The 24,107-nt window shown below is 34.0% G+C and overlaps 1 protein-coding gene across 1 annotated transcript in view; it reads right to left on the bottom strand.

The window, feature by feature from the left end:
• Window positions 1–24,107, bottom strand: part of MAN2A1 (mannosidase alpha class 2A member 1) — a 52,774-nt gene that overhangs the window by 2,585 nt on the left and 26,082 nt on the right. The window contains exons 9-21 of the mRNA XM_014059757.2: window positions 22,522–22,724; window positions 20,642–20,827; window positions 20,306–20,420; window positions 19,293–19,360; window positions 11,344–11,509; window positions 10,121–10,354; window positions 9,916–10,038; window positions 8,636–8,750; window positions 6,088–6,221; window positions 4,882–5,023; window positions 4,457–4,590; window positions 2,044–2,238; window positions 342–452 (exon numbers count right to left, since the gene is read on the bottom strand). Of these exons, the coding sequence (XP_013915232.1) occupies window positions 342–452; window positions 2,044–2,238; window positions 4,457–4,590; window positions 4,882–5,023; window positions 6,088–6,221; window positions 8,636–8,750; window positions 9,916–10,038; window positions 10,121–10,354; window positions 11,344–11,509; window positions 19,293–19,360; window positions 20,306–20,420; window positions 20,642–20,827; window positions 22,522–22,724 (1,926 nt within the window). The remainder of the gene's footprint in view (window positions 1–341; window positions 453–2,043; window positions 2,239–4,456; window positions 4,591–4,881; window positions 5,024–6,087; window positions 6,222–8,635; window positions 8,751–9,915; window positions 10,039–10,120; window positions 10,355–11,343; window positions 11,510–19,292; window positions 19,361–20,305; window positions 20,421–20,641; window positions 20,828–22,521; window positions 22,725–24,107) is intronic.

Raw genomic sequence — 24,107 nt, 5'->3', positions numbered from 1 at the left:
AAGTAATAAAAAGTTAATTAATATTAGGTACTACTGACTGAAAAACAAACCCATTCTTAATTGACAATATATGTTCAGAATTAACTCACAAGCTGAACATTTTTTCTTTCTATAACTTATATTAAGGATACCAAAATATGCACCCTAATATAATGTAATATGTAAAAACTATAAAGTCTACTATAAATCTGGTATCCCCAAAGAAATTCAAGCTCTGATTTGTTATAACAGCATGAAGCTTTACTCCTTAAAAAAATATTAACTCCATTGAGCATACTCAACTGGAAACCAAATAACCAGTTCAAGCAGTATACAGACCTTATTCAAATACTATATCTTACCTTTCCCTGAGTGGTGGAACAAAGGAGCCCTAAGTCTGTGTTTGCAAATCTACAATCAAAACCCTTTCTGTGAAAAATCAAGGCAGCTTCTTCAGATGGCCCTGAATCTGTCTGAAATCAAATTTGGAAAACAATTAGGAAGTTTAGGCAACTTATCTTACATAATGTTTAGGCTGCTTATAAGGTATTCTACTGCCTGACACTGTTCTGTCTAATCTGTATAATGGCTAGATTGAAATATTTATACACACCTGAAGTCCTGAATGTTATTATATGGTGAACGATATTTACAAACGTTAGAAAACAGTGGTTAACATAACAGGTAAAATCCTTTAATGATTTTAATAATTAATGATTTAGCAAACTTCCATACTGTTAATACACAATGACACTATTAAGAAATATTATAAATGTTTATTTATCTCTCAAAATTATTAAAAAGTTTGTTCCCTAAAAGTTTGTGTATATGTTTGTATTTATTGTACATATACCAATAATATTAAACAAATTCTTTTGTAACAAAAGAATGGCTAAAATAGTTTCAATTGGCAACTGGTACAAAAAAAAATTGCAGAAATTCTCAAGCAAAATCTCCCTGAAGATTATTCTTTGTTGTTACTCAAAAGAGCTATAGTAAATCAGATGAAAATTCATTAAATCCAACATGTGTTCTCTTATGTTCAGTCAAAAGTCCACGAGGCACGAAACTGGAAATTTTACAGAGACATCACAACTATTCCAAATTAAGTTAATGCCCATTCTAAAAGGAAAACTATGTCTTTACCAGACCTGATAGCAATCCCTACAATAAAGTAAAATCCCATTTTTGCTCCCTGCTATTCATAAAGGAATAGTATTTTTCTTTTTATGTTTTACTATTTTAAAGAATAGATTCTTTAAAATAGATATTTTTAAAGAATGTCTTCAGTCAATCTTTCCAATCTATTCAAAGCTGTCAAAAAGAATGTGCATATGCCATAATATTCTACTCTTAATTTAAAGAAGTATGAATAGAATGTATATGTCATGAAATATGTACCACTCCTTCCTGGTTACTGAAATATGTGACATATGTTGTCAGTCTTAATATGTTAATAGTACTAATTCATTATCTCACTATTTTAGCAATTTGGTGATATTTTTAGTCTTAGTGCTTCAGTGACACATACATTATTAGCCAGATAACTTCATAATATTATTGTTACCATTACAAAAATTGTAGTTTGTGATTTACAAGACACAAGACATTTATCACTCTTTCCTTCAGCAGGTTTGCATAATAACAACCCAGTTATACAGCAAATTCAATTCATTGTGAAATACAGTTTATGTTATGGAGAAAAAAAGAAATGCCCCTATAAATCAATGCACATTAAGAGGAGGCAGCTATTACTATATTATGCTTGTTACACAGAATAAGAAACTGTGGATCTCATCTGCAAGCATATCATGCCAGTTCTACACTACTCTGGAGCAGGGCTCTCCAATCTTGGCAACTTTAAGACTTGTGGACTTCAACTCCCAGAGTTCCTCGGCCAGCTCTGCTGGGAATTGAAGCCCACAAGTCTTAAAGTTCCAAGGTTGGAGACCCTTGCTCTGGAGAACACCACCTGAATGGTATCAGTAAGATTTCACAAACATTTATATATATAATATTTACAGGAATATTGGGATTTTGTAAGAATGTGCATTAGAAACTCACCTTTGACTGTATTGTCCTCAGGTTAACTATATGCATATCACATGGCATAGATGAAATTAAAGGAGAAAAAGTATTCAACAGTGAAGGGCTAAAGCTGCCTGCAGAAGTAATCATTGGAATCACAGGATGATTTATAAAAGATGATGTTATGTGACTGAGTATAGAAGGGTAGCTGACAGGTGACTGTTCTTCTTTCTATTAAAAAGCAGAAAGAAAATAATTAGATTTTTGCCTATGTGGTACAGTGGGCATATTTACATCTATTTAAATTGATAAATGAGTCTATGGATAAAACTAAATGCGTGCAAATTTTACATATGCCGAGTTGTCACAGTAATTAGTCCATTTATATATCTGCAACTTGGATTTGGGGTAAAGTGTTACTTACATTTTTCCCTTATCAACTTTTCTGTCTGTGTCAGACTTGGTCATGCTATATAACAGGGATGTCAAACTCGCATTATCACAGCATCATCATGTGATGTATTGCAACTCCCCCCCCCTTTGGTAAACCAGGCATGGGTGTGGCCAGTGTGTGATGCATCAGGCCTGTGGGCCGCGAGTTTGACACCCCTGCTGTATAAGAATGAATGACAGCAAAAATGCTGATTTTAATTTAAAGTCAGCATTATTTAAAGAATGAAGCACTTTATTTATTTATTTATTTTTACTATGGCATATGGGGCATTGTTGATACGTTTACAAGTCTTCTATTATTACTTTGCCTAATTCCCCTGAAAGTTTTGGTTCAAGACAATGTTATTCAGATCTTCTACCTAATTTGGTAGTCTATACTACCTCTGTAATATCTCAGTTGTTTCCACTCCATTATACAAGTAATCCTCACTTAACAACATAATTGGAATTGGACATAATTGGAATTTCCACCCCTAAGCTTCACGTTAGGCAAAATGTCACTGTTGCACTGTGTAAGTGATGAAAGTTCTGGCAGTTCACAATCTGCAACTGCTTGCTTACTTTGATTTGCCTTTTCTCATATACTGGGATGTGCTAACCCCTTAAAACTAAATATTTCAACACCATGGCAGCCAGGAGGTGGCACTTTGCTGCTAGGAGCCCCAACAGGCAGATTGGACTGGGTGGCGGGCTAAGAATATTGAAGTCTGGCAGTTGGGTCAACAGTGGCAAGCCCAGCACCAACAGAGCCCCAGAGCCAAGGAGGAGGAGGAAGTCTGCAAAGATCAGCAAGGGTTAGCAATGGAGGCCAGGGGGCCCTAAAGAGCACAGATGGGAGGGTGGGGGTGAGACAAAAGTGGGAAGAGTTGAAGTGCACAATGTAGTTGTAAATATGAATGGGCTGCCAAGCACCTGGATTTTGATCATATGACCAGAGGGATGTTGCAATGGTTGCAACTTTGAGGATGGGTCATATCTACCTTTTGTCAATATCGTAATGTCAAACAGTCACTGAATGAATGGCTGCTCATCAAAGACAACCAGTAGTTGTAGTGCAATAGTGCAATCTCTTGATTGCATTAAGACTTCCAGTTTTTCCTATTTGTTCCCCTTAATCTGTGCATTGGTAAAGAGATATTGGGCCTTTTTGGAGAAACCCTCCCCCTTACAGTGTTGCACTTCTTAAGCTTCTGAAATTATATACTATCATTAATTAAAATATGTATTTTCCAAAAGACAGCAAAGATATTTCTGTACTGTAACTTAAATCAGGGATAAGAAACAAAATCAAACATAAGGTCCAAGCCCTTTCCTAGTTTTGCTTCAGAAGCAGAAGTTTGAAATAGCATCTCCTTGAATTAGATATGCATTTTCAGTGAACCTGCTGAGGTATCTGCACACATAACTCTAGTTGTTTTTCATCAAACCAACATCTTTCTTTCAAGGAAAAGCACTGAGCAGTGTAGAAACAGCTACATTTACAAATGCCACATTACAAAATTAAGGCTTTCAGAGAAAGGCCTAGAACAGTGGTCCCCAATCTTTCCAGCTTGGCAGCCTGCCCGGCATGAGGAGGCATGTGAGTGGTAGGTGCATGCACGTGCACACAGCTCTATTTGTGCAAGTGGCAGACGTGTGCCCTCTTCACTCACATGAATGGAGGTTTGTGCGTGAGCAGAGGGCGCTTGTGCTTGCACTTGAAGCTCCACATGTGAGCACCAGACACTTGTGGAGTGGAGCTTTGCGTGCTGTTGCCTATCACTTGTGTGGCCCAGTTTTGAACAAGCCGTGACCTGGTAGTGGGCTGTGGCCTAGGGTTTGGGGACTCCTGCCTAGAAGGACAATACAATTATCCTGATGAAATTAACTCTGATTTGAACACTGAAGATGATTGCTTAATATAAGATTATAAAAAATATTGTGGAATATATTGATGATACATAAGTGAATATATTTAATAGTTGGCAGATTATAAGATGATGAAAGTGCTTCTTACCATATCTACTTCATTTCTTTTCTCCAGCAGAACTCGAAACAGATTAGCTGTTATTTTATTGTCCTGTACACCTTGCCCTAAACCTCTATTATCATCTTGCATAAGTCGACGATCCATGATAACCTCTAACTGGCCTAAAAAAAAAATCAAACACTGATTTTATTTCTACACATTTTAGCTATTAAACATTTACTGGATTATATTTCCCAGAAACTGTTATAAATGAAGCAATAATACAGGATATTTACAAAATAGCAAATTTAGAACTTCTCTACATTAATATTGTTATAAATTGTCAAACTCAAAATAGCAGTCCCAAATACTTGAGAAACAGAAAAGACTTTTAGATTATAGCGTACAATGGAATTATTAAAATAAATTGTGATTTTCATCAGTCATATCAAAATGTTACTACCATTTCTTACCACTTTTTAAACTTGCAACACCAAGAGACTGAGCAGAATGAAGGGTCAAGCGAATCTTGCTATCTTGTATATAAGCCATTGTACTCATTGGATAAAAATTTGCTTGAAGAGGCAATTTACTCATTGTCTGTCTAGGCTGAATCTAAATTAGAAAATGTAACTTCAGTGAATGTTGACTTCAGTGAATGTTGAAAAATTAAATAATACAAGAAGAAAAGCTGCTTTTGCTTCACAAAAATTACAAAAATAGTAATTGTAAATACTACTTTATATAATTTATAAAAGTATATATTTTGTGGATATTTCAATCACATTTTTAACATGAGGCTTGTCAATAACAAGAATACATTACTTCTTAGTTGTTACCAAAATGATTGCTAAAAATATTTCTGCAAAATTCAGCCACAAAAAGACCAGGCAAAGATGTTATTTACATTAGCCGTAGAAAATACATTTTAATGATATATTTTTTGAAAGTCTGAACAGTAAAAACTGTTGTTTTAAAACAAATGCCTACAAAAAAATAAGAGTTTAAGAAAAAGATTTTTTTACTCAATTTGGTGAGGCAGGCTACTCAGCCTCGGCAGGGGGTGTTAATTGGAACCCTGACACAATTCTTGTTGTTATGGTAGCATCTCAAATACACACACACATACACGCACACACACGCAGTTATCCATCAAAATTTCCCAAATATTATTTCCCTAGAACAGGGGTGTCAAACTCAAGGCCCAGGGTGTTTCTGCCAATGTAAATGGTCTCAAAGCTGTTTTCGGCTGCCACAGCCTCCTGCAACCCACTGCCAGTGAAAATGGAGCTCCATTTTCACTGGCAGAGGGTTGTAGGAGGCAGTTTTCACTGGCAAAGCGCTTGGGTCACCACAGGCACCCTTAAAAGAGTGATGTTGAGCTGGCGATACCCATCCTGGCCATGCCCCCCCAGCCCACCTGAGGTCAAACATAACCCTGATATAGCCCTCAATGAAATCGAGTTTGACACCCTAGCCTAGAAAAAAGTACATAATTTTTTCTAATAAAGAAATATATCTTTTCAGTGTTTAAAATAAGTTACTAGTTTTAAATAAATTTTTGTGTCCCAAAATTCAATTGGATTTTAGGCAGTTTATTATATAATTACTTTCAACAAAATATGTAAAAGGAACATGAAAATATATGCGAATGGTATTCATTAATTCGTGAGAATTACCTGATAACCATTGAGGTCAGTATAAAATTTGTTATGGCTTTCTGTATCCGATGAAATTCTCATTGCAATCTCACGATTGTATTCTCCTCTTATGTCCACAATATTGGATATCTCAAGAGACTGACCTTCTAATCCTAAATGTAAAAGGTATCTCATAATACACTGACATGACATTTCACAATAAGTCATTAGTTAAACTCATAAACCTAGCAGATACAAGTTTCTCCTAATCTCCTACTTTGGTAAAAAAAACTATTTGTCTGAAATGGTATAGGATCTCCTGCTTGAGCAGGAAGTTGGACTAGAAGACCTCCAAGGTCCAAGGACAGAAATAAGTAAGCATATAACTAAGTAAGTAACCAACTAACCATACACATATCTAAGCCTTCCAAAATCTGAATGTCCTCCAGCACTGTGAACTTAAATTCCTAAAATTATCCCCCAGCATGGTACTGCTGAGAATTCTGGGAATCGAATTTCACACATCTGAAAGTGCATACATCATTAGGAAAACATATGTATGTAAGCACACAAACGGACACATATTTTATTGCTCATTGGTTTTTTCTATTTCTTCATCGTACTCACAGAAGCAGAAACTAAGTATGCAATATAATTCAGGTGTTTCAGAAAGCTAAAATACTTTCCAAATAAATGTTATACATGTTTTATTTTCTATATTTTCTTACAAAAATAACTGAAGTATTACGTCTTGAAGGAAATATTCTTTTCAAATATTAATATATGGTTAACATTTGAACTTGCTAAAATACAATATCTTTGAGATGACCTTGCTGATAGTTCGGAGACTTTCAAAAGTCAAAGTCACCAGAGCTTGAACACTTTTCAAAGGCAGTTTCACATACAATTTATTACAATAGTCTAGCCTCAAGTACTCTGCATAAACTGAGCACATTAACCTCTGTTGCAGTTAAAACTAGATTAGAACTTCCCTAAACAGTCAGTAATGGGCTGGATGAAAAATAATAAATTGAAACTGAGTCCAGACAAAATTAAAGGGTTTATTGTTAGGAGTCAGGGTGTGTTAAGATACTAAGCTTGCCAGCTGGAAAGCCAGCAACCCAGATTCAAGACCTAAGCACCTCAGCTCCTGCCAACCTAGCAGTTTGAAAGCATGCATACCTGAGTAGATAAATGGGAACCACTACAGTGGGAAAGTAACAGTGCTCTGTGACATCCTTTATTATGAGGAGTCATATTTTCCCAGAGGTAATAGGTCTGCCTATTTGGAATGGAATAACTGTCAGCTCTGCCTGGTTTGGTTTGATGCCTCATAGGCATCCTGCCATCAAAAGAAGGAGGGATGAAAGAGGGAAGAAGGATGAAAGGGCAATAAAGCTTTGTGTGTATGTGATAGGAAATTGAGAGGGGGGAGTGACAGGTGATAAGGGGTAGAGCAGCCAGATCCCGATTGTACCAGTATCCCATGGCCAGGTGCCCTAAGAAATACGTGTATTACTACCAAACATCTCAAGAGTTCTCAAAACATCTTGGTGAGTTCCAATTGGCTGGAAATAGATGGTCAGGGGAGGAGGGATGGGCTGGGGAAAATCTACAACCTATTTTTGTATCTAGTAAGCATGGTAATTTCAGAGCTGGCTTGGCTTTATTGCAACCAATATCCTTAGTAAAATAATCTTTTGTTTAACCAAATGGAGTCAAAGGCTTTTATTTCCTAAGGGATCAGATTGGGGTAACATTCGCTCAAGAGCAGCAGGTATGAGGTGAAGCTCCTTGAATTTCTCTCTGGTTTCCCACATATAGGCAACAATCAGTATCAATCTTTTTATAAGGTCCAGTTGATATGCTAACTGCATTTCTTTCTGGAAGAAAATGTAGCATTAGTTCTCTACGCTTGACTATATTAATGCACTCTAAGTGGACCTGCCTTTGTGGTCAATCTAGAAATTCAGTTGCTACAAAACTCAAGAGGTTTCATTGGTCTTAGGAAGAATGCAAAAAAAACCCCAACACAATATCATGCATAGGCTTCATGCTCTGCACTGGTTGTCAATTTATTCCAGGGCAAAAAAACAAAATGTTAATTGTTATGGTGACCATGACCAAGGTCCATTATGATTAAGGGAACAACTCATTTCACAGGAGCTTCCATTCTCAGGGGCAAAGTTCCTACAGAGGATGAGAGTTCCTTCAGCAGGGACTTGGGCTTGTATCTTTTCTAGTGGTGCCTCAGTTCTCCGGAATGTAACTCCTCTGCAGTTGAGTTAGTATATGTATTAGCTTTTTGAAAGACCTTTAAAAGACATATTTTAGTGAGGCTTTTTAACTGTAGATTACTTTCAGCAATTGATTCTACTTGTTTTATTGTTTAATCAAATTGATTTTAATTTCTTAATTTGAAATTTGGTTTTATTGCAAATCACTGACAGATTTTAATGGTCAATAGCACAGCAAGTCAAACAAACAAATGATAGTCAGTCATAATCATCTATTCACTAGGAAAAAATATTTATTCTTATCTTTAAATAGAACAGAAGAGCTAACAACATTTGTTAATTTACCTTACCATGAACTTTATAAAGTCGTACAGTGTGTGTCACATGACTGAAAAAAGTAGTAACTTCAGAAAAAATTATCCCATGCGTCACTCGTATGATAGGTGGATCGGAAAAAACATAAGGCTGAAATAAAAGAAAAGAAAAGAAATTTGTACCTTCTAGTTTCAAGTTTCATGGTCTTGCTTGAAACAGAGAAGTGGAAGGGGAACTTATCATCCCTTCTATTCCAGTTAGTTCCTCCAAATGTTTAAACTAGGGCTCTCCAAACTTTAAACTTTAAAACTTCAACTTCCAGAATTCCCCAGCCAGTATGCCCACAAGTCTTACAATTGCCAAGTTTGAAGAACCCTAGATTAAACCATTCATGTATTTTACCATGAAGTAAATACAAGTATTCCTCCACTTATGAACACAATTGAGCCCAAAATTTCCATTGCTAAGGGAAAAGTTTGTTACATGAGTTTTGTCCCATTTTATGACTTTTCTTGCCACATTTGTTAAGTGAATCACTGCAGTTGATCAGCAACACAGCTGTTAAGTGAATCTGGCTTTCCCATTGAATTTGCTTGTCAGAAGGTCACAAAAGATGTTCACATGAGGCCAGGACACTGCAGCCATAATAAATAAGAACCAGTTGCCAAGTATATCTGAATGTAAATCACGTGACCATGGGGATGCAGGCATAAGTGTGAAAAAGGGTCATAAGTGGCGTTTTTTCAGTGCTATTGTAACTTTGAATGGTTACTAAATGAATTGTTATAAGTTGAGGACTACTTGTAGTAAGGCTAATTTTATTTCTCCATGTCACTCTTCACTAAGAATGAACACTAATCGAGTTAACAATTACCCCTTTCCCTTTTTAGCTTCCTGCTAGCAGATCTCAAATTCTAAATGGCAACATGAGAAATCATCCAAAAATTAAATCTTCTGAAATTCTAAATCCAGCCTAAACTCGTTTATCTTAAACTTAATCATATAATGAATGAGATTACAGTGTATAATATATAACACATTATTTCATTTAATTTGCCTGATTATTTATCAAAACAAAGAGCAGGCAGAGTACGTACATCAAATACAACTGTAATTTCAGCAACCAGTCAGCAACCCCATCCTCCTTTAATTAGTCTGGAGGCAGTTTTCTCAACATTCTTTTTACTAAGTCAAATTATTTTATTTTTACTGGGAAAGAATCAACTTTGATCCCAAGTGAATAAATCAACAGTCACTTCACTTCCCTCCTACAAAAACTCCAAAGGTAAACTTATTGCAAATGTAGTAATATTACCTTGGCCTCTCCATCTGGCAAGAAGAGATAAGCTCCACTTTTATCTCTGTTACTGGTAGTTCCATACCAAGCAAAGTCCAACTTTACCCGATAATTTTTATTATCTTCTTTTGTATTTACTTTCTAAAGGGAAAGCAATTAATGAGTTTAATCTTTGTGATAATTCCAGTATCAACATTATTTTTAAAATAATTTACACTCATACCTCAACAAGTCCGGAATTCCCCGAGAACCAGATTTTCATGTAATGGTTCTCTAACATGATCTCATCCAAAGCGTTCTGTACCTCTTTAACAGTAAATATTCTGTATGGCTTGACTAACTTAGCTTTATCATTATGATACAGATTATAATCAGCAAGTGCAGTTTCTGAATTCAGTCCCTCCAGAAGCTCATAAACTCCAAAACCCAAAGGAGGTAATTGAGCCAAGAAAGAGATCTGTTTAAAAAAAAAGAAAATGTTACATTTATGATCTCAAAAGCAGATATCCGAAGTGTCAAAAATATTTCTGGTTCTCAAAACAACCAATAATTAAGATCTTAAAATCAACACTAGAGATAAATCAAAAGAAACATCAACAACCTGAAAAATGTTATTAATAAGAATTATTTCCTACATTAACTACACTTTTTAGTTTGTTACATACATCATATAGTAAACACACCATCAGGTAAGCCCAGCTCCTCATGACTGCATGGACACAATAGTTTTCATGATGAAGCTATGGAAGTGGCGCTGCCTTATTTGAAGATTTCTTTTAAAAAATGTAGCCTCCTCATCAAACCCCACACAAGGATTTTGTGGGCATTTCTGAAATTTATGCTTAGTTTCCAAGCCTACAGCAGCAATTTCCTAAGTAGTCTTTTGTCACAGATATCACTAAAATATGTTTATTTCCTATTTTAAGAATTATACAGGTAAAATAAGTTGGTATAATAAAAATGATAACTGCATTTGGGCAAAAGGAAACAAACTCAAAATATTATACTTAATAGTTTAAACTTTATGTTTCAGACCTTTATTGTATGTTTCAAGTAGACATCTTATTTGCTTTATATAACCCATTACATGACATAATAGGTACAAAGCATATAGTACCAGTAAGTATGAACATCTTATTGTCTTAAAGTGCTTAACTAATACTTTAAATCAAAGTGAAATTAAAGTTATTTTCTCCTACCACAAAACAGAAAGAAAGAAAAGTTATTTGCATACTTTTATATAAAACATCTAGTTAAAATATCTGCAGGGATTTTTTTTTGTATTTGGATTTTTTTAAAAAAACAATCCAGAAGACACTCTTTATCAACATTAATAAATTATTAATCAAAATTTAGTATTTTTTTTAGTTTTCAATTAATAGGACATTTTCCAAAATTCAGTTTGCTTTAGACATGTATGAACACATATGTATTAAAATAGCTTGCCTGGTATGCATCATGTGATATTTTAGATGTTCCATCCCATACTGCACTAAGTTGGACCACAACTGCTTTTCCAGATGGAGAGAGTACTTTAACTCTAGGTGTATTCACATAGAGTGAAACCACTGATGAACGTTCTTGTTCCACAGGATTATAAATCAAAAGGTGCCTGGAAGAAAATTGATGAACCTTGTAATTTGGTCAAATAATTCTGCTTCACTAAAAATAAATTTCATAGACAAACAAGAAATCATTAGAAATTGGATCAATTATATTCATGACTGGGTTCATGACTGGACTAAGCCATAATTTATTTTATGAATAGTTTGAACAAGGCTGACATTAATCAGATTTGGTCTGTAGAGAAATAAAGCAGTCATCAATTGTTTGGACAATTCATGATTTCTCTTCACCACTTTTATCTCTTCTATGCGCTTGTATTGATTGCATAAAGGGTTGGAGAAAGCACCTAAAGTATAAAAAATGGGTTCTTGTTACTATATATTGCTAAACAGCAACCAAGAGCCAGTTTAGTGTACACTGTAGTGGTTAAAGAATCTGGCTAGAAATCAGGAGACTGTAAATTCTAGTTTTGTCTTTGGCAAAAAATCAGCTGGGTGACCTTGGGCCAGTCTCTTTCAGTCCTAGCAATGATGCAATGGATAAGGCAACCTCTTTTGAAAAACCTTGCCAAGAAAACTGTAGGACTTGTCCAGAGAGTGTCTAAGAATCAGACACAATGGAACAGAAGAACAACAGAAGAAAGCGACTGCATCAAGAATTTCAAATGATTATTTATTGTCCCAAAATAATATACACTTTACTTATTGTTCCATTTGCCTATATGAAATAAATATGGCTTATGATGTATGAACCCAGCCTGTTTTTAATTTTAAAAAACACAGTGTATATATGTATGTATGTATGTATGTATGTATGTATGTATGTATATGTGTATACATACATATGTGTACACATATATATACATACATACATACATATATGGATATATAAATAAGTCCCTGATCAAGGTGAATTAGTACAGGTAGTCCTTGACTGACAACCATAATTAGGCCTGCGAATTACAGTTATAACCCATGATAGCCAACAGAGCAGGTACATAACCCACCGAAATTTACATCTTTTTTTTTTACAGTTGTTAAGCAAACACTGTGGTTGTTAAGCAAGCCAGAAATAAGCACCAAAAACATCACAAATTGCAGTCACATAACAGTGGGACACTGCAAATGGCTGTAAATGAGGGGCAGTTGCCAACCATCCAAAATGTGGTCATGTGACCATGGGGGTAGGCAGCCATTGGAACTTCAGAACCAGGTATTAACTAGCTTTTTTGGTAGGGGAGACATTATAACTTTGAATAAGCGACCAGTCATAAATTGAGGACTGTGTAATCCTGTTGTAGGATATATTCAATGGACTTATATAACACCCGCTTAAATAATTACAATGCATAAATGTACCGTTATTTTAAAAAATGAAATAAATTCATAGCACAGGATTGGGTGAAATTAAGCTTCTTTCAAAGTAAACATCCTCCAATGAAGGAAACTCGCCAGATTCAACCCATTGTTTAGCAGCTTGCTGACTTGGCAGCGTCCAGATATATTGGGGCTAAAACTTAAATTCTGTGGATTATCCAATTTGAACTAACAAATCTGGTGAATCTAAAGATAGCTACATAAATGCTATTGCACTGTTAAAACCACAATTAATATATTAATGGACATGAAACTCTAAACTTAACTCTATATTCATACAAATTACCAGAAAAAATAGTTTTATTATTAGAATAGTATATCTAGACATGGCATTTCTGGCACCTTCTCATCTTTTTATCATATTTCACAATTGGTTTCATTACAGAAATGCTTCCTCTGTAAATTTGTACAAGTACCAGCTGCAAAGGTCAAAATGAATATATTGAGATGTGTTTGTGTGTGTGTGTGTGTGTGTGTGTGTGTGTTCTATACTTACAGAAAACATAAGAATAAAAGCAACTAAGTTTCAAGAGTAAGGTACATTCCACAAAATTGATATACCTATAAAATCAATCTGGCCATATCAGAAAGAAAATATCTGCTTTGATGTGTACTATTCTGAAATACCTCCAGTAGAATAAAAAGTGTGACGTTATATATACTAGCAATTATAACTCCAAGTAGCATTTAATTGCAACTGAATCTGTATCACCAAATCTTCTATCAATGTCAAGAAGTACACAATTTTGTTATGAACGAAGACAACAAAATAATACAAAGATTTACATAGAAATCATTCAAGCAGATTTTCTGTTCTATGCTTTGCCTATATAAATCTTTTACACCAAAGTAGGTAATATAAGATCCATGGATGCTAGTGTAATTAGGAACTACAATATAATTAATTCCAGCTTTTAAGGTTGTTTATACTGTACTCTTATTTACAAAAGTAGATAAGGACATTCATATAATATTAAATCCAGGATCAAATATAGTTGAATGTTGGAAATTCAGGAAGAAGAATGTAACATCTTTAAAATTAAATCAGAAGAGTACTATTAAGTTAATATTCTGTTTTATATAATAGCTTATAATAGGAATGTTACTGACCATTATCAGAATAGAATGCTGGAATCCATAAAGACTCCAGTGTTTATGTTACATACCTTTTCGTTACATACCTTTTCATTCTCAAATAAATATTAATTCTATTTGCTGATTTAAAACTGTAATTCATATCCCCATTGACTATATGAACCAAGATATATTCTAGTACCTTGTCACTGGATGCAAACTGGAATGTATATATTTCTAAATCTAAGAGACATGCAATCTATATGCTAATATATAGATAATCTGCATAAAACACAAATTGAGATGAGAAAACTTTCAATCTGACTAATAATGATGCAGAAAAATAAGGGCAATATAAGTAATCCTTGACTTACAAACTGCAATTGGAATTGAAATTTTGGTCATAAGTCATAATGGCCGGATGTCAAGACACCCAAGTGACCATATCTGATTTTATGAATGTTTTTACAGTGGTCATTAAGCAAATCATTCTTCCAATTGTCAAAAAATACTGAAAATTGGCCAAAATGTCGCAAACTTTGGTCACATGACTGCAAGTAGCTACAGCCAGTTTTAAATGTGAGCTGGATGTCAAATACCTGAAATGCGATCATGTGGCCATGCTGGAGGTGGGGGAGCATGCAGCATTTTATGATGGAAAGCACATTTCCTGAGGCTGTTGTAACTCTGAACAGTCATTAAGAGACTGGTCATAAATTGAGGACGAATTGTATAATATTCTATTTTGAACAGAACCACCAAGAAAAATGTCACTAAATTGATTTATGACACGTGAACATAAATTAAATGGGGGAATCTAATTTATCATGGAGAGAAATGTTTTAGGGAATAGAGAAAAGTTAAAAGCTAAGAACACGGTTGACTCAGCCTTCCATCCTTCCGAGGTGGGTAAAATGTGGACCCAGATTGTTGGGAGCAATATGCTGACTCTGTAAACAGGTTAGAGAGGGCTGTAAAGCCCTGTGCAGTGGTATATAAGTCTAAGTGCTATTGCTATAAGTAGAAATAATACATCGTTTTAGTACCCTGTTTCCCTGAAAATAAGACCTCCCCAGATAATAAGCCCAATCAGGCTTTTGAGCGCATGTACTAAAAAATAACCCCTCCCCCCCCAAAATAACCCTTCCCCAAAATATTGCAACACAGCAGCAGCCATGAGGTGACCAAGTTTGCTGCCTCCTGCACCTCAAAAATAATAAGACCTCCCTGAAAATAAGGCCAAGCGCTTATTTCGGGGTCAAAAGAAAATAAGACCCTGTCTTATTTTGGGGAAAACACGGTAATCTTCAAATGTATGTTTGCAATTTTGGAAAAGAAAAATAAAATCACAAGATACAGAGATTCCAGTTAATAAGTTTGCATTTCAGATACACAACAGTATGCACACTGTAGCCATAACTAACACTAATCTACCAAACTGTTTTAGAGCATGTATATATTATGCCACCTATAATATCATAGTTTCAATAATCAAAGCATCACAGTTACAATAACAAAGCATCACACTCACAACAGACGCTACTCATTTTGTGTAGCACAGAACACCACTCATGTGGAAGACAGTGACCAGATAGAACTCATCACAAATGAATTAAAAAATAAAAAATAATAAAAAATCCTGAAGCATAGTGGCAGGTTTATTGAAGGAAGTTTTTCCCCATTTAAATTTCTGGAGAACTTGGAAAAACTGAACAACTACCTCTGTTTTAGAGGCAATAGGCAGCTATGCTGCTCTCACCATTCAGAGCACTTCTTTGTGGCACTGGCCTCTGGGTTTATGCTGGAATTGATTCTTCCTTCAAAAATTTAAAATTGTTCTCCTGTTTCGATCAGCCAGAAAGACCCTGAAGAAAAAAATTTCCAGTCAGAACATTTTTTTTCCTAGAATTAGAAGTGTGGCTTGGCCTATTCCAGCATTAAAGTGCTCTCCAAAATTTCAATCAAATTATGTTTTATTCTTACTGCCACTTTGGCAAGGGGAAAAAAATTAAAGTTAAAAAAAAATCTACCTTGATATGATCCTAAGCAATGGGATGGTACACTGAAATTTTCATTTGCAAAAGTACCACCTCCCTTTATGAAGTTTCAGGAAGTCTACAAAAATCTGGTGGAACTATTGCATTGATTGCATGCTAACAAAAACAAGAGAGATGCTTTTTAAAAAAATGCCCTAAGTAATTTCCCAGAAACAGACAACTGCAAGCATTAACCTTTACAAAGAAAATAAATTACTTACCTCTAGTATCAAAGATACTTCCATGAAAAATTCATACCAATATGCCTAAACATTATGTCATTCAACTTTTTTTAACTAGGAAAACTGAACTGCATCAAACGCTCATTGTAGCAGAACTGAATGCAAAACCCTCAATGCTAAAACATAATCTCTTCAAAAAGCATTAATATATAACTGGTAGGTGAGCAAGATCTTCAAAGAGAGACAGTTTGCTTCCTTTCTCCTGATAAACAGGAGAAACAATTAGCAAAATCCACAGATCATCATAAAAATAGATGAATTATTTCACAAATTATAGTACCATCCATAAATGGTACCAAAAGAAATTAAGATCATAATGCAGCCTGGAATCCTAAAAAAATAATTGCCGTCTGTAAAAATAATAATATCTAAATCCTAAATGATTAAAGACATATTTGAAAAAGGCAACAAGGCCAGAGAACGTTGGGAAAAAAACCTCAAAAAAGAAAAAAGAAGAAAAAAGAAGGGCTTCAACAAAATCGAGCATCTTTTTGAATCTTGTAGTTTAATCAAAAACACATAGTAAAATTTTACCTTCAACTTACAAATGATCTCTGAACCTTGAACTTTATAAGTGCATACAATACATTTTCTATTTTTAAAAAATTCCCAGTATAATACAGGTAGCCTTCGACTTACAAGAGTTCATTTAGTGACTGTTCGATGTTACAACGGCACTGAAAAAGTAATTTATGACTCCTTTTCACACTTACGACCATTGCAACATCCCCATGGTCATGTGATTTCCATTCAGATGCTTGACAACTGGTTCATATATATAACAAGTTGCAGTGTCCTGGAATCACGTTATCAACTTTTGCAACCTTCTGACAAGCAAAGTCAATTGGGAAGTCAGATTCACTTAACAACCATGGTATTACTTTAACAACTACAGTGATTTACTTAACAAATGTGGCAAGTAAAGTCAGAAAATGAGCCAAAACTCACTTAACAAATTTCTCACTTAGCAACATAAATTCTGGGCATAATTGTGGTAATAAGTTGAGAACTACCTGTACTATTTTTGCCAATAAAGTCATACCGCTTGTAATAAAAAAATATAGTATTACGGTAATATTCACTTTAAACAACATCACAGATTATTTGTTCAACAAATGTGCAAACAAGTCTATGCCAGAGCTAGTTTTTCTTTGGTTACAATGCAATTGGTATCTTTTTCATTTTTATTGTACCTAAAACTATTTGCTGTCACTTCTGCTATTTCTATCTAAACAACACTGTAAGAAAGAATACATCCAAGTATGTTTACCTCTGAGACCCAACTAGATCTATGTTTCTCATTATTGTGCTTGCAGCCCTCCACATTGGTCTCTTTTCAGCTTCATGCCCTCTTGTCTGTGTTGGGCTCTATGTGAATGGACAACCCTCACCCAATGCAAAACAAGTACCATACTCAGAACAATATTGTCAAAATGTGTCCACTGGCCATATAAGTTGGGAATGCTATAATAGAAAGATTATATAAATATGCACAGGAAGTTACATACACATTTTCCATTGCACTGAGCCATAAGCTATGAGCAATATTAGCAGAAGCAAGTATTTTTAAATCTCTGCTTTCATCCATCAATACGAGTCAGATGACATATAAATTAGATGATAACCATAATAATAATAACAACAACAACAACAACAACTATAGAATGTGAGCAAGGTTTCAAGGAATTAACTCTTACAATTCTATTCTCATTACTTGTGGCCCTTAGGAGTTTAAATATTTTATTTTAACTTTCATTGTTAGCAATGATTAATTTTCAACAGTCAGGCTTAATCTAAACAAATTTACTTTATTCTGCTGTGGTCCATGTAATGTGCATGCATATCAGCTTATTTATGACTAATATAAAGCTTTGTGAACATGCTACAAGTTGATGTCCAATACTCTGTTTGCAAGACTTGCTTTTCACATGAGCAGAAAAAAGCTAACAAACTGTATACAGTTCTGTAGAAAGCAATAGGTGGTTTTGTGGTTTTGTTACTCAAAACTACTTGCAGAAAGAGAAAATGCAATGCACATCAGGATGCATCGCATATTTTGGTTTATTATATTGTATCAATTGGCTAAGAAAGACACTTGTAGCCTTTTTCATTTCATGTTGCTACTGTTTCTTCATAATGTCAATTGAATCTTAACATAAAATCAATAATATCAAGCAGATTTTCTGAAACTATATAATAATCTATCTTTAAATTTAAATATTAAATTAAAAAAATAAAATCAATAGAAAAGTTAAGATTTAAAGATTGTTTTAAAAAGTTAGACATTTTAGATATATATTTATTAAATATTTAGTATTGTCTGAATGTTTTAAACATTTTTTTGCCTTAATGACTTCTGAATGTGTCTTTATTACTCTCTCTCATATTTTATTACCAATAAAAGATGTTTGTGTTGTAATTATTTTTCGTAGCATTTCCTTTGTTTCCGGCTTAGTTTTGTTTTATACAAGAAGTAGTTCAAATGCAAAAAAACATCTGAATTGTGTTACATTGTATTATTATAATCAATTAATGGGCTGCCAAAGCAAGATACATTAAAGTACACGCTGTTATAATTAAAATAAAAAAGTTCAATGGTGACATGTGCTAATAGAATTGAATTATTTTTACTGGAAAAGAGAATGGAAATCCACTAGTCTTCTTTTCTGTTCACAGTCTCCAATGAAGTTGCATATTCTCTTGGGAAGTGTCCAATTCCCCAGAAGCAAAAATTGCACTTCTCACTATGATGACAGCATGTTTTTGTAGAGTTCTGCTTTATAGAACTAGATGCAACTCAAATTATTTTTATGAATCTAAGCATTTATTTATTCAAGAAGCATTATTTCATAGTCAGGTTTCTTTATTAATGACATAGTTAACCATTTATAATAGAAATTGGTCTACTGTTAATCAGAAGTAACATCTGTGCAAGTAATCTGGGTTGGGGGCACATGCTGGGAGGGGCAAATGCTGGAAATGGATAAACTAGAGCAAATGGTTTGTGCTGAATAATGCATGCTTTCCCATTCACACATACACAACTGAGAAACATCTAACATTGTTAAATATTTTTAAATATTAAAGAACCAAATATTTACCTTGGCTGTTTTCCCAGCTGTATGACAGTCTTATGTAGCAAAGAGTCTTGCGAGGACTGAGTAATATCCTACCAGCAGGGAAAGTATTTTTGGTTAATTACTGATGCAACATACAAAACAAAAATCAGAGCCAAGAGACGCTGCAATCGTCCTATAATGAGGGATGGTGACTTTAGCTCTTACATTTTACATATCTAAATTCAAAATCTTCAGTTTAAGTTATAGTCAGATTTTATCTGTGCTGAGTGAGCAACAGTGTTGCCGGAGAATATGCCAGACAAGAATCAGTCTTTTTCCTCAGGAATGAGTAAAACCTATTCAGTTGGGTAAAGGGAGACTCACACCAAAACATTTATGTGAGATGCTAAACAAATCCATTGTGCCCAAAGTAATGCAAGAGAAATACAGTCAACGTCTAACTAAACAAGGATATTTGAAACTGAGACACTCACAAAGTGTAATTTTTTTGTAATTTAGACTGAAGAGCTTATTTCAGATTTTATTTTCAGATTGCCTATTCAATGGAAATGCCACTTTTATAGTTCACAATACAACTCCCATGAAGCACCAAAGTTTCCAGAATATCTCCTCTCTGTTTTACTTCAGATTGTTTTTCAAAGCAAAATAAACATTTCCGTTCATTAACACCTTTCTTTCCTATGAACAAGTATTAAACTCACAAAGACATAGAAGTATTTTTTTTAAAAATAAAAAGGCAGTTAGAAGCCAGTTTGCTTTAAAGTAAAGTACTCCAGCTGATCTCCCCCCCCCAAAAAAGGCTAAGGTGGAAACAGGGAAGTTATATAAATAGATCCTGGGAGTGTGGCAAGGCATGTTGTGCATATATGCATGTGTCATGTGTACATAAAGTTGCGGGTTTCACTTCTGCTGTTCTATTTCCTGGTTAAAAGACCAATTCAAGTTTATATTTATATAAAGATATCTTTCATCAGCACAATTTATGGCTTCTGTTACAGTAACTATGATCACATTAGCTGCTTTGTGAAACCCACCATTGTAAAGAATGGTGTTGCTGCATTGTAGCTATACATTTCTTTGTCCTTCAGAGTAAGAATGTGAGCAGATTCCGTGATGATCTCCTTCAAGTTCATTAATGAATGAAAAAGCCTGTGAATAAAATAAATATACCAACTATGAAGACTAAATTCAAATATTTTTTGTGTTAAATTTGCCATAATGTATTTTTTTGAATTAAAATTGACATGCAAGCATTAGACTGCTTAAACTTAAAACAAGCAAACAATTTTTAGTGATCTAAAACAAGACTCCAGATACCGTAATTAGATTCACCTTAAAGAATCAAACCTGTCAAGACTCTGAATCCTCACCTTGTGCCATAATCTACAACCACCCAATCTTTTGAAGTTCCTGTGATAGCATCATGATGCTGAAAAAGTCCCAGATTTCTTCTCGCCTCTGTCAGCAGTCTATAATAGTCTACTGAAGGAAACATTTTTGTTTTCTCAAACTTTTTGGATTGTACCACAGCCAAAGAATATAGAATTTCTGCAGTTCTGAAATTAAAGAGATTGCTTATTATAGAATAATTAGCTAAATAAATATATAGTTGGGCATTTGCACTTTTGATTTACATGTCATACAATCACTCAAGTGCTGTTAGGAAAATATTTGATTAGAGGCATTATTTTGATCCTTTCACACATGGAAAGCTCACACGTAAAAAAAATCATAGCTTGAAAAACAAACTCTGGGATGCATTGTATTAAGTATGCATATATCTATATTTTGGTATCTTAGGCCTTCTATAATATTGTTCAATGGATAAGTGAAATCACTGGGATTCTGGCAATGTAAACATTTTATAAACAAACAATTCCTTTAAACTTAAATTTCACTTACTTCATTGGGCTTTTTGGCAAAGTATAAATTTAAGCATTTGTCATCATCATGATTACCATAATCTTTTGGAGTAGATAACACATGAATAACATTTGAAAATCCCAAAATAATGAGACAACCATTTTCTTTGGTTGCCTCTACACTTCTATTTCCTGGGGGCCATAGCAACTGTATTACTTCTGTATCTTTACAACTTGATGAAGTAGTAATTTGCTCATGGGAAATACCTTTCTGAATGCTTTGCATGCACTTTTTGACAATCACAAGCTTTGACTCTCACAGCAACAACAGTTTCCTTTCCCTAAGATGTAAGAATTTCTATTGAATGTTGCTAACTTAGAAGCTGTCATAATCAGAAATGGAAAAAGTAAAATAAATGGATATTGTTTACATATATTTTGGAATTATGTGTTTGAATGTCTTAGGCTTTTAAAAGTGGTTTTTAAAAACCCACTTTTGTAGGCTGATTATCTGTAATCATTATATCCCCTAAATTTATTAATGGGAGTGTTTTGTTCCACTCTACTGAGCTTGTGAAGTACTTTAGGGTTAGTTGCAATGAGAAGTGATATAAATGTATTTTAAATTGAATGATTATTTTAAAAATGTAGAATTCATGATGTAATTAAATTAACAAAAACAGTTTTATCAAATTGTTGAGCACATCAGAGAATATTTAATAGATTTAACTGCAATTACCCAAAAGGTGGAAATGTATTTTCTCCTACAATTTTTAAGCTGGATCTGAAAAAACCCGTTTGACATTAAAGTATTTGTTGCTTGACAAAGAGAAGTATTTTTCTATTGTCTATTGTCTGGATAGATTATTTCTATTTTCTATTGTCTGGATAGATTATTTCTTGAATAGAACAGAAGCTCCTGAATTACTCCAAGAAACAAATAGTCAAAGAATCAAGAGAAAATTCCAGGATTTTAATACCAACCAAAAATAATCTATTAGAAAAAGTATGAGACGTTAACAAAATGAAATAAAATCTTGGGGAAAAGAGAGAGATTATGGAAGAAATAGTTTTGGAATAGAAGCACAACATAAAAAAATAAAAAGGTTAACGAATCCATCTTATAATATTAGTAATATGCCTATTCTATAAATGCCATCTCTCTCTCTCTCTCTCCATTATTGCAGTAGAAGATATTAATTATGTAAAAGCTTTTATAATTTTCTACAGTAGTTAACATTTAGGCCAAGTTTTCTTGCAATATTCTATTGTAGAATCTATAAGTAATAAGTGCTACTGGATTGACATAGAAATATAATAACATAATTATAAAAGCATGCACTACTTGACAGCATAAGAGCATAAATATTCAAAATTACAATATTTACCTTAAATATGATTCTAGAATTCTATCAAAGCGCTTGTAGAATGGTCGTGATGTAAAATATCCACTCCAATAATGATGATCTCTGTCTGCATAGGTGAAGAAATCTCCACTCAGAACAGGGAACACTGAATTACCGCTCTTTCCATCCAATTTGCCAGCTTTATGCAGCGCCTCAAAATAATCTGATAGTGTTCCAAACTGAGCCTAAAGCAAATTAAAGTGTGGTATAAATTCTCTACCATGTGATCAATTAGAATAGATTTTTTACTTCAAGCAAACTTTGAAAAATCTACTGTGATCTACTGAAAAGCTGTGATTTTTCTCATTGTTGTTCTAGGTTGACCTACTTTAGTTTCCCCCCTCTCATTTTTCTTTTCTCTATACAAAAATAACTTTTTCCATCTCAGTTTCACTCCTGTAGCTTATTAATTCCTCAAGTGAACAGATGAGATGGGGAAGACTGATGTATATATTTTGCATGCAGACCATGAATCATCCAAATGTGGAACACTGTAATGGGGAACATGACACAGATGAAGAATGAACTTCTTTCTTTTGATTTGAGGTTCCTACTTAGCACTGGTAGTCAGCTTGTCTCTTTTAAATTTTAAAAGCTCACAGAAAATCTTGTCTAAGAAAAATCATATATTTTTCCTGAAAAGACCTGATCTTTTTTTCTATTACCAGTCTTGTGGCTCCCCAAGCAAACTTAGCTGCTTCAGGAGTAGTTTTCATCCCTGATATAATTTTAGAAGATTTTATAGATCATTACGGTGTATTACAATTAATCTTATTCATTCGTCATTATTTTTCTGAAAATACCAGAGTAATGCTTAGCATAATAAAGCAGCACAATTTATCTAAATTATAAATCTATATACTATTAAAACACATCCATTTGATACTTTGTAACCTTCAATTGGGCAAAATGTTGCATTATAGGACAAAATAATTGTCAAAAATGTACCTCAAATGAGTTAACTCACAGAAAGCTGGAACCCATTACTAATGAGGTAATGAAATTTGGTGAGGGTTTTTTGGCACTGTAGCACTGCTGCTGTTCAGTGCAGCTCCCACTGAACCATTATCACACATCCTCATTTTCAATGTTGCCTGACAGCTTCCCCAAAGTCAATAGGGAACATGGAAAGCAATGATTGCTGATATGCCTATGCTCCATGCCTTCATCACACTAGCAAAATATTTGCTTGTGTGAAGCTTGCAGCAAGAAAGCATTAAAAGTTAAGTAAACGTTAAATATTTGAATGTACTCCTGAATTACATATCAAAAATTTGGAACATCATAATTTTGCATGCAACAAAAGCTGCATATAACTGTGTGTGTTTAAACAAACTGCCGTTAGTTTACTATCCTATCTTACATTCCCATGTTTTGAAATTCACTTTCTTTGAATATGACATGAGTTTGTCTTAAACCATCATATCCATCATATTATTTAAAATGACATCAAAACCTTGAGGAAAAGTATGTACAGAATCCCTCTCTTTTGCATAGAAGGAAAAGGAAGAATGAGAGTTGCATAAACCTAAACTGAAACAGTGCAGTTCAAAAACTGTGAATAACAC

The sequence above is a fragment of the Thamnophis sirtalis genome, unplaced genomic scaffold (assembly GCF_051295495.1).
Source record: "Thamnophis sirtalis isolate CommonGarterSnake01/CBP01778 unplaced genomic scaffold, rThaSir2_p1.2 scaffold_5, whole genome shotgun sequence".
Classification (NCBI taxonomy): domain Eukaryota; kingdom Metazoa; phylum Chordata; class Lepidosauria; order Squamata; family Natricidae; genus Thamnophis; species Thamnophis sirtalis.
Note: the sequence above shows the minus strand (reverse complement) of the source record. Positions and strands in the feature narration are given on the sequence as shown.